Source organism: Vombatus ursinus, unplaced genomic scaffold (genome assembly GCF_900497805.2).
Source record: "Vombatus ursinus unplaced genomic scaffold, bare-nosed wombat genome assembly UNPS02014830.1, whole genome shotgun sequence".
Lineage (NCBI taxonomy): Eukaryota > Metazoa > Chordata > Mammalia > Diprotodontia > Vombatidae > Vombatus > Vombatus ursinus.
The window spans coordinates 20,052,331-20,064,366 of NW_020954608.1; the positions used below are offsets into that span (position 1 = coordinate 20,052,331).

The 12,036-nt window shown below is 35.9% G+C and overlaps 1 protein-coding gene across 2 annotated transcripts in view; it reads right to left on the reverse strand.

The window, feature by feature from the left end:
* Positions 1 to 12,036, reverse strand: part of CACNA2D1 (calcium voltage-gated channel auxiliary subunit alpha2delta 1) — a 665,469-nt gene that overhangs the window by 10,606 nt on the left and 642,827 nt on the right. For both annotated transcript variants that reach the window (XM_027838804.1, XM_027838803.1), the window contains exons 33-36: positions 11,868 to 11,920; positions 9,033 to 9,088; positions 7,993 to 8,122; positions 2,440 to 2,549 (exon numbers count right to left, since the gene is read on the reverse strand). In XM_027838804.1, the coding sequence (XP_027694605.1) occupies positions 2,440 to 2,549; positions 7,993 to 8,122; positions 9,033 to 9,088; positions 11,868 to 11,920 (349 nt within the window). The remainder of the gene's footprint in view (positions 1 to 2,439; positions 2,550 to 7,992; positions 8,123 to 9,032; positions 9,089 to 11,867; positions 11,921 to 12,036) is intronic.

Here is a 12,036-nt window from a genome sequence, read left to right on the forward strand (position 1 = left end):
ATTTATTAAACACCTATGATTTCCAGGGCACTATGTGCTGGCAGCTGGGATTTCAGAGCTCAATCCTAACTAGTCACTGTGTTCAAGTAGGTTACATACTATCAGAGGGAACAATATGTATCCATATAATGCAAATTATACACAAAATAAATGTACAAAGTAGTTGGAAAAAAACACCAGACACAGGAAAGATCAGGAAAAGCCTCATGTGGGGCCTAGACTCAGAAGGAAATTTGGGTATTTTAAGAGGTAAAGGTGAACAGGGGAGTACACTGCAGCCTGTCAAAAGTTATGGAGAGGAGATAGAGGATATTTCATGTCAGGAATATGTAGTAAGTAGGTTTGTCTAGATCATAGGGTCCAAGAAGAGGTGTAAATCTGGAAATGTGTAGGTCGAGGAAAGAAAGTATTAGTCAGGTGAAAGCTAATGGTTTTTGAAGATGGTTTTAGTCATAATTGAGCTGTCTAATCCAAATTTTACCTGGTTCATCTTCTATCTGCTACAAAGTACAGTGATATGTAATATGGAAATAGCACCTTAGGCCTGTCTTTGCTTGTTGCGTTTCCAAAGAGCTTTATATTACTGTGAAGGCCAGTAGAGTAGGATGTATCCATATATCATTTATATCTCAAAATGAATATTTTTTAAAATAATTTTCTTTTTTATTGTGAATTAATACCACCCCTCACCCCCTACCACCATGCACACACCCAATAGATTAGGATTTTGCTAATATTAAGAAACTATGGAAATGGTATTCCGGGGGGAGGGTATGTTATCTGTGGGAAGAAATTCAATGAAAAACTCATTCAAATGGCTAAATTTGTTCTCAAGATGTTCCAATCACAATTCAGTCTCCTAACTTTGTACTCTCCCCTCCCGATATTGTGTTTCCCCCTCAATTTGTCTTTCAACTTTGTACCCACTCATTTCATTCTTTGTCCTCTCGATCTTGTTGCAAGACTCTATAAACAGTTCAGGCCTACTCAGCTTAATTGTAACCTATGGCTGTGACACCTGCTTTCATTCTCGCCTTGTGGCCAGAAGTAATAATTAACCGGTCTTACCTAAATCAGAAAAATAGAGAACTCAGACAACTTTTCATCAGTATTCATATGCTATCTATTTTATACCTGTGACAAAACCCCTTAAATCAAATGGCTATGGAAATATTAATTCATTTGGAAAGATTCTGAAACTAAAGAAACCTTCCCTATTTGTTTGGCTTTCATTCCAGCAACCATTTTTGAAGAGAAAACATAGAATGGAGGAGACAAAGGGATGGATATTCATAACTATATCTTCCTTTCTACCTCAAATCCCAATACCTATTGATATTCCTTATGATACAGCATGATAATTAGAGAATTCTAAATGCTTGAAGAGATCTCAGAAATCAACTAGACTAGTGGTAGCAAATTCAAATAGAAATAGGGACCCTTAATTCATATGTAAGGATTCCTGGGGATCATATATTGACTTAGTTTTAAAACATAAAATTATCTATGTTTCATTGTATTTTTATTTATCTTCTTAAATATTTCCCAGTTTCATTTTAATCTGATTTGGGCCATATTTGACCTGAAGGGCAAGTGTTTGATACATCTGATCTAAACTATAAAGGAAGAATTCTATCTATAACATCTGGAATATCTTGGAGATGCTTGAAGATGCACAGTGATGGTTCAACTAATTGTCTCATGAAGCCATTCCATTCTTTGGATGGCTGTAATTGTTAGGGGGCAGCTCAGTGGCACAGTCGATAGAGCACTGGACTTGGAACCACGAAGACTCAGATCTGGCCTTAGACACTCAGACACAGCCTCACAGATGTGTGACCTTGGGCAAATCACTTCACCCTGTTTGCTTCAGTTCCTTGTCTGTAAAAGGGGCTGAAGAAGGAAATGGCAAACCACTCCAGTGTCTTTGCCAAGAAAACCCCAAATGGAGTCACGAAGAGTTGGACATGTCTGAAACAACTTGACAATAACAACAAAATAACTGTTCAAATGACAGGATCATTTAGAGTTGCAAGGGACCTTAGAGGTCATCAGTTCTAACCCACTCATTTTAGAGAAAAGGAATTAAGGCTAAGAGAAGAGATTGACTTGCTAAGATTCATATAGCTATTAAGTGTCTAGGTGGGATCTGAATCCAGGTCTTCCTCTAACTTGGTCTTCCCCAACAGGATTCAGAGCTAAAAGAGATGATCTAAATGACATTGTCATTTTATACATGAGAAAAATTGAGGCCCATAGTCATAAGAACACCAGTCTGAAAGGAGTAGCAGGACTAGGATCTGAATCCAGGTCCTTTTCATACCAAATCTAATTAACATGAAAGTTGAAACAAACAAACAAATAACCAATAGTGCTTCCTCTCGTAGTAACTAACTATACAAGATGGTTTGAAGTCTGTTGCTTGTTGCTTAAGGATACAAGTCTGTTCTGCTTGGATTAGTACCCGTGTATCACAAGGACATGTTCCCTTGCCATCAACAATTATGAATATTAAGTTGGTGTTCATAAGCTTTTCTACATGAAATATTCTGGAAAATAAACATTTAAAACATCATGGGGAAAGAGCACTGTAATTTGAAGTTTAAATAACATTCAAGACTTTCAACTTGTGAAACCATAAAACTTTGAGTTATAAAACTTGATTACATAAGTCAGAATAACACTCATTTTTAGAATAGAAAAAAATACCATTTCTTATTCACTTATATTTACATGCTACTCTTTCAAATTGGCTATTATAAAATGGAAACAAAAGGCAAATGAAAACCTGAATGTGACCATAACCTGGTAAGTTAGCTATAGATTATTAATACAGAAATCTTAATGACAATGAATTTTAAAATTAAAAAGACGTAATTTGTAGTTTAAAAAAATCTTTCTGCCATTGTAAAACTTTAAGCCAGATTTTGCTATCTATTCATTAGCTTTTAAAAAACAAATTAAACTTTTTTCCCATGACTTTTGTACATAATTACCAGTCTCCTGATTGTCCACTGAATGACATTAAGAACAAATATATTACAATTAAATTAAAAATTACAATTAAATATTACAATTAGATGAGAGTTTATTTAAACGCCCAAATGCTATTATCTAGTACGTCTTTATTATTAAGAAAAAAAAAACATTGAAATTTCTATAATATATCCAAAGGCTCCCAAGTTTCTTCCTTTAGTGCAAATTCCAAATGACTCATTGGTTTTATGAAAGGCAGCATGATGTAGTAGATAGAGAGCTGACCTCTGGGGCAGAGAGACCTGCATTTAGATCCCACCCTGGAAACATATTGGCTGTGTGACCTTGAGCAATCACTTAATTTATTATTGTTCTAGACATTTCTCTGAGATTTTCAGTTGCAGAGGAGGTGCCAGCCTGCATTAGTAGATAAAGTTTCTTCATTTGGGAGTTCCTTAAATCATGAACCATAGATCCAATCTCTACCCTTTTCTTTTAAAGGATCACTGAGAATTCTAAGGCATCTCAGAGGTAATCTTGTCCACCCCCACCCCCTCACTTTACAGATAAAGCACATTAAGGCCCAGAAAGGTGAATCAAGGTGCCCAAGTCCACAGAAATAGCTAGTAATAGAGGTGGGATTTGAACCCAGGTCCTCTGATTCCAAATCAAATGTGCTTTCCATTGTTCTACTCTGCCTTATATGAGAGAGTCATGAGGGAGAATGATAAAAATGATATTCTAAAAATTAAATGTAACTCTTTTTCTATCTTTAAGATTGATATACTGATTTTTTTTCAATTTTCCCATTTCTTTCAAAATCTTGATAACAATTTTTGATGCTTGTGAACTTTAGACAAATTATTAATTTTTAGAGTTCTATGTCCTAAAATGAAATGCAAATAAACAGAACTTAGATTCACTTTTTAACCTAAAAAAAATTAACAAAATGCTCTCTTTTGTGGATGATGTGTGTGTTATATGTGTCAAAGGGTGAGGGAAGAGAGGACACTATTGTGTAGGTAAAAAAATAGTAAGATGATGCTTAAAGCTAAGCAGAGAATTCTTGGGTTTCTGGAGTAAAACAAAGGTAGAAAAAGCCGCATGAATTGGTGGTTAAGACCTAAGTTGGAATCAGGTTCTTCATCTTCTAAGTGATGGAGGAGGACTTGATGGTACCTTCTTCCTAGAAGTCTTATGATCCAGCAGAGTCATAAGATGATGGTTTTAGAAATGGAATAGATTTCAGAGATCATCAAGTCCCAACCCTCTCATTTGCAGATGAGGAAACTGAGGCATAAGAGAGGTTGTGTTACTTGCCAAGGGTCACTCAGCTAATAAGTGTGTGAGTTGGGATTTGAATCCAAATCTTCAAGAACCTCCATTATGATGGATGACTGACCAGGGTGGGGGGGGAAAGTATTTGTTTTAGTGCAAACGCCTCCTAAACACAATAATTGTTATTTTATAGTTAATTTAACAATGAAATTGCCTTCCTTGTAGAGGCTCATCATATAATATTCTATGTTCTTTATGTCAATACCTATGTCAGTTCAGTTCTCTATACCTAGAAGAAAAATGACAATGAAAAACTTGGTTTCCCAGCGGAATCTTGGTGGTGTTGAATCATGTCTGACTCTCTGTGACATCACCATATCGGAGTGGTTTGCCATTTCCTTCTCCAGCTCATTTTACAGATAAGGAACTGAGGCAAAACAGGGTTAAATGACTTGCCCATGGCCACATAGTAAATGTCTGAGTCTAGATTTGAATTCAGGTCCTCCTGACTCCAGGGCTAGTGCTCTAGCACTACCTAGCTGCCCAAGAGTTAAGTGAGTTGTAAGCAGGAATATTTATCACTTAAGAGAGGTTTATCAGACATTTATCAGAACACTCTATGTATGATACCAACATCAGTTCAACTTTCTAAATAGAGTAGGGATGGAAAATACTAAGACATCACTCAAAACCACCTGAATTTTCTTAAATTTAGATTGTGCTTACTTCTCTAATCAATCCAGATAAATAACATACGTTATATATGCACATACTATGAAGACAGTCCCTCTCCTTAGCTGCCAACTTTATGGCATTTGTCAACTTATTATATAATCTCTCTTTTCTTTGGAAAGCTCAGGATTTTGTCTGTATATTTAGTCATGTTGTTTAATATACCTTCTAGGGTGGTTTTTTTTTTTTTTTGCATGCAAATACGAATTTAGTCAGTCTGGGAGAATTCAGGATGTGTATGAGGGAATTCCCTCTACCTACAGTAGTTAGAAACCTTTCTATATTTAGTTGATAAATTCAGAGAAATAGCTTGGGGTATATAACTTTTAAAGGCCTTGTCCAGTCACATAGTGTCAGAAGATGGATTGATAGTCAGGTGTTGATTATACTTGATTATATATTGTTTGTTTTCTCTCCCTTTGCGCCCCCCCCTCCCCCGCTTCTCTTTCCCCATACTTCTCTCCCTCCCCCCATAACACAACTACCTCAGTTCTGGTCTTGATCATATCTCATCTATACTATTAAAAAAGCCTCCCACTGGCTGGGTCTCCCTGTATTTCTTACCTCCCTTTTGCCATTCATGCTTTACAGAGTTGCCAAATGGATATCTCTGAATATCACCCCATCACTGCCCTGTTCAGGAATTTGCATTGACTCCCTATTGCCTCATGGATAAAATAAGACTTGGACATTTAAATTCCTTCATACTTTGTCTTTAACTTATCTTTCTAGGCTGATTAAATAACACTCCTCACACACTGTGCTGCATTTCTGAAAAGCTGGCCTACTCACCATTCGCTGTACTCAGTATTCTATCCCTGTCATCTGCACCTTTGGACAGATTTTCTTTCAGTCTTGGGTTGCTCTCCCTCTTCACCGTTGCCTCTTAGAACCCCTCACTCCTTCCAAGGCTTAACTAAATGTTTTGAGATTCATCTTTATTTTCTCTTAGTGCCCCACCCATTCTCATTATTTTGTATCTTTTGCATTTATTTTTCTGGGTATATGTCGAATCCTCCCTGTAGAATCTAAGTTTTAGAAACTTAGGCTGTGTCACTTTTGTTTTTGTATCCCTGTACCTAGCACAATGCCTATTATGTAACAGGCACTGAATAAATTTTTGTTGAGTTCTACTGACTCAAATGGTGAATATATATTACATGTATCCTAAACAACTGTTTGAGATTGTAAGCTACAGAGTCATCATCTGTCAAAGGAAATTCTACACTGGGGAGGTCAGGATGGGGTGAGGAGTCCACACTAATAAAATTATGGAATGGATTTTACCAGAAGCTTATGCACCCTCAGGTGAAATGGGTGCATCATGATCTGTCATAATTTAGTGGAGAGATATTTGGGAAAGGAATAGGGAAGTTGAGTTAATTGGTCAATATAGAGGTAAAAAATAAAGCTCATCTTACTAGGCATGTGACCAGAAAGCTAAAATTATACTTTTTGAGCAAGGGAAATTGTTTTCTCTTTTAACTTCTCCATATTTAAAGATACACTGAATTTCCTGTGCTCTAAGAAAATTATTTATAACAAAATACGTGATTGTATTATATTGGGGAACTCCCTGGTAATGGGACTTCCCCCAAGAAGGCAGTCTGTCTATGATGTAGAAGAGCCCTAACCTGAATCACTATGTTTAGTGACATAGCTAGTAAATATGAAGGAGGAAGGATTTGAACTCAGGTTTTCCTTATTTCATAACCAGTACTCTTTCTAGTTTGTTAACCTTCCCTGTTATTAAAAAATAAAAGAGAAATAAATGCTTGGGAACCACATTTGATAACTAACCATTTATTTGGCTAGAGTTCCCTAATTGCTATTTTGTTTGGCACACTCCCACTCTGTCCCTACAATAATGTCATAAAACAGAATGAAATATCAGTGCTTGTGAAATAGGAAACAGTATCCACCTCCTCTATGTTCTGCGTATGGGGCTAGAAGGTTTACACTTTAATTTATTTTTCTATGCTATGACTTCAGACTGATACAAGTCCACAAATCTCTTAAATTAATGGTAGATTAGAATGTTTATTTGATATTGGTATTATGTATACAGCAGGCTCGGAGAAATGTGGGGAAAGTTTTTTTTTATTTTGCTTAATATTTAGTACTACAACTTAAAGTTACTTTTAATTTTTGTTGTTATGTTGGGAATCTAAATTATGTAGGATGTTCTTTGTTCCTCTAGGTTTAGAGAGAGCTGAGCTGAAGTAGGCATTTCCTAAAATACTTGTCTCCTTTCAAGGCTTGGTTCAGTTGCCATCTCCTCTATATAGGGTCCCCAAATTGCTCTCAACTCCCTCTCACCTGCCCCCAGCTGATAATCTCCTAATTCAGGGGTGGGGAACCTTCAGCCTTCAGGCCATGTTGGCCTTCTAGATCCTTAAGTGTGTCCTTTTTACTGAATGCAGTTAGTTTGCACTTCAGGATCTAGAAGGACACATTTGGCCTGAAGGTTGAAAGTTCCCCACCCCTGTCCTAGTTCTAAGCTTCTGATGGAATTTTGTCTGACCCTCCTCTTTGGCTGCAATCACTCCCCACCTTCCATTATCTTATCTATGTCTATATCTTACTTGCTACCAACCTGTGGTAGAGCCTTCTGAGCTCATATCGGTCTGATCAGCCACAGCTGGACACACTGTACATTGACCCCACCATAGTGAAGTCACTTTGGTCCTCTTCAAGTACGATGGACAACAACCAACTAGCATAAGTCTTACCTTCCACCGTATTTGGAAAAAAGTTGCCTGAAAGCGGCGATTAAATCATTTAAAATTTTGCATATCCAGTGCCTGCTGAGATGCTTTGCACATAGAAGGTTATTTTAATATATCCTTTTAATTGAATCCAGTTAACTTTCTCAATTGCAAATTTCCCAAAACAGAACTGCCTCCTTCCATTATTTTCTACAGCAGAATAAAGTGATCCGATGGATAGACAAGAATTTTCAGAAAATGAGTATTAGTCCAGCAGTATATAAAGAAAAAAAAATACCTGGAACAGTTTCCACAGTCCAATACCCCACTAAATGATTTACTATCATTGTCAAAGAAATATTGAGTTTGTTCAGTAATGCAGCTCTGCTTTGACAGCACAGCAGAAAAATCATCATCATCCACATCCACTGTGAAAAAAAAAATCATGAGAGGAAAAGTTTTGGTCAGTTGTCTGAATTCTTCACAGAATCCCAGTACCTCACAGTGGGAAGGGACCTCTGAGGCCATCATGTAAAAAACTGTATCTGAATGAGAATCCCTTCTATAATGACTTGTAACAGGTGGGTCATTCGAGCCTTTACTTATAGACCTCTAGAAAAGGAGAACCCAATGCTCCCATGAAGCAATCCATTTTACTTTTGTATAGCTTTAATTATTAGGTGGTTTTTATTTATATGAGATAAAAATCTGACCCTCTGCAACTTCTACACAGCCTATTTAACTCTCAGTTAAATCAAGTGTAATAGAGTTAAATAGAATAAATCTATTTTCGCTTTCACATGACAACCCTTATATTCTTTAATTTAGATATCATGTTCCCGTAAGTGTTCTCTAAGTAAACGTATCCCATATCCTTCAAAGGTTCCTACCAAAGAGAATGGTATCAAGCATATCACCAGCCTATTTACTATTTTCCAGATGCTATTTGTCACAGTCATTTTCCTGTCTGACCAAGACAGAATATAACAGGAATGTGTCTCCTTAATGTAAGTTCACATTAAGTTTTGTGGGGCTTTTTTTGCTGTGTTGCACTATGGGCTCACTCAACCTTGCAGTCCAAATAAATCATCAGATTTTGTCATATGAACAAATAAATTTCTTACAGAGCAATATAAACTCATTGAAATAGAGGTAATGTTACTGTAGTCCACAGAACAGACAAGAGTAGGTAAATGAAGTTTTATTTAGATGAGGAAAAATTCAGGATTCTGCCCACTACAGTGCCATTCTACCACCCTTTAAACTGAGGGGAAGGAGAGATCATGCACCTTGTAATAGAAAAGAATTTCCTATGACAGGATATAGGTATTGACATACCTGCCTCAAGAAGCCGGGGAAAAGTCAGACTCAAAATCAACTGCTGTAGGATAGACCTGTGAAATAAATGAATGAACATTTTCAAAACAAAAACAATTGTGTTACAACTAATATTCAGACAGATCTGTGACCTTATTGGTGTGAGTATTCTTTCCACATAATCCATTCATGCTTGTCCTCCTTGTGCTACTCTTGTCCATGTCCTTATCCTTTACTGTTGCTATGTGACCAGCCTGTCTTTTTTGATCATATTTTTTTTAATGACACCCACAATTTCTTGTTTATAATGTTTTGTAGACTACTCAAAGACTCACTATTCATGTATCCATTGCTTTTTGGATGATACTCATTTTTAGTTCTTATTACAAAGATCACTGCAGATGGCAACTACAGGCATGAAATTAAAAGACATTTGCTCCTTGGGAGGAAAGCTATGGCAAATCTGGACAGCATCCTAAAAAGAGAGACTTCACCTTGCCAACAAAGGTCTGTATAGTCAAAGCTTTGGTTTTTCTAGTAGCAATGTATGGCTGTGAGAGTTGGACTATAAAGAAAGCTGAGTGCCACGGAATCGATGCTTTCGAATTGTGGTGCTGGAGAAGACTTTTGAGAGTCCCCTGGACAGCAAGGAAATCAAATCAGTCAATACTTAAAGGAATTAATTCTGGCTATTCCCTGGAAGGTTAAATACTAAGGCTGAAGCTTAAAATACTTTGGCCACATAAGGAGAAGACAGGACTCATTGGAAAAGACAATGGTGTTGGGAAAGATTAAAAACAAAAGGAAAAGGGGATGGTACAGGATAAGATGGACAGATAGCATCATGGAAACAACAAACATGAATTTGGACAGACTTCTAGAGATAGTGGATGATAGAAGGGCCTAGAACATAGGAGATGTTTAATAAATGCTTCTTGATTTTGTAGGGGCTTCAGCTTGTCTATCTTATTTTAGATATTAATGTTTTAACAAATTTTGTAAACCCACAGCAACTTTCATGACAAAGAGATAACTGTTTTATTACCATGAATGTGATATATCCTTCCTCTGAGTTTTGTTGAGAAGGCAAGCAAAAAATGCCTTTTGGGTATTTTTATTGAAATGTTATTTTCATTTAGAGAAATGTGACCTGAGAATCCTGATTAAAAATATAACTCTATTTGTGGCACCTAGATTAGCTAAAGTTCAAATTCAACTCATAAAATACATGCAGTGAATGCAAATTTAGTTCATTGAAACTGACTTTCACATTTTAATAGCATTCTTATTAAATAACACAATTGCATTCATGAAAAAGCTCTATATCACTGCTATTCCTGGTCTATTATAATTTATATTCTTTGAAGATTTTTGTGTTAATGATGCTACATATAGCATCTTTGGAAGAATATTAGTGATTAGAAGATGGGCTAGCTTTTGTTTTAAGGAACAGCTTGAGATTATGAAAAATACATTACATTTCCCTAATATCAATCCTGGTCACCCATTTCCTCATTTGGGTTCATTGTTCATACATAGTGTCTATCTTTTCAAGATTTTATATTTATGAGCAGATTTTGATGGGTTGTACATTCAACTTGATATCCTAGTTTGGCTATTAGAATCCCTTATCTACTCATTTTCCCTCTGTGCATTCCCAAGCTGAACTCCTTTGAGACGTGTTAGATTCATTTAGGAGCCACTATAATGTATCAGTAGCTGGATAAATTAAGCAGGATGCCATCTGCAAACAAGAGCATCTGGTAGATCTCACCACCTTTTGAAAATCCTTCTATTTGGACTCTGTGCCGCTTATCCTGCATGATCATGGCAGATACTTTGGCTACTATGTACCTTGTTTCAGAGTGATAATGACAGGACTGTCAAAAAATGTCTTTGGTTGTTGTATATGTGAAGAATTTGTCTAATCTTATTGTATTCTCAAGAGATACCTTGCTGGAAGAGAGCCAATAGGCCAGGGCACATTTTGCTATATTAAATCAAATATGCCCAACAAAATATATGCAACAAAAAGGGCAGTGATAAACAGCTTTCTACTTTTTAGTTAATTGAGTGACTGTACTTTTTTAAATAGTTTCTATAAACATTATGCTAATTTGTAAAAATTATTTTTTGTGCTGCCAAAATTATGGTTTACTATTAATAAATATTATAGTATATCATTATAGTTATTAAACAGCTTATTATTATAGTTTGTAAAGGTAAAAAGAATTCCACAAAAATCTTGTTTTTTTTTTAACAATATTTAGAGTTGTAAGGGGCCTTAGAAGTTATGAACATCCTTTTCTTACAGATAAAGACACTGAGGCCCAAAAGGTTTAGTCAAAGATCACAAAAATAATAACACTAGAATTTAAAATGAAGGTCACTGACTCTAAATTCAGTGCTATTTCTACTATGCCACAATGTTTTAAATAAATGAAACTATTTTATGTGGTCATTACAATACCCTAAGCAGTTGAGAAAAAAACTATTTTCAAATAGTACAAACAAATTATATCTTAGAACTGTCCTTTACTAATCACAGAAAGCTTTGGCGGCAATGGTGAGGGTAGCTGTCCAAATGTGGCAGATGTTGGGGTAGAAGTACATAGAGATAAAACATGAATGTGTCTGTAGAACACTGAGTAGAATAAATTGAGTAAACTTCATTTGGGATGGAGGAATATTTTCATTTTTTTTACAAAGGAAGTGGTTTCAGGGGATGCCAATTCTTGGTAATGATTGGTAACAAAAGGTACAAATAATCAAAGAATCATCATAATTAAACATGTTTCAAACATATTGCAATACCATTATGCCCTTCTTGTGTTGTTAGTTGGAGTTTCCACTTACCATGCAGCAGCAGTGGCCCACCAACCTATGTGCAAAATATCTGCTATCGATGGCTTAAAAAAAATAGAAAAGGACACTTGATTAATCTAGGATCTCTCCAAGACATTTAGTGACAGCGAAGATATTATTTCCCAAAGCACTCTAATTGTTTTTGATTGTACATGCATAT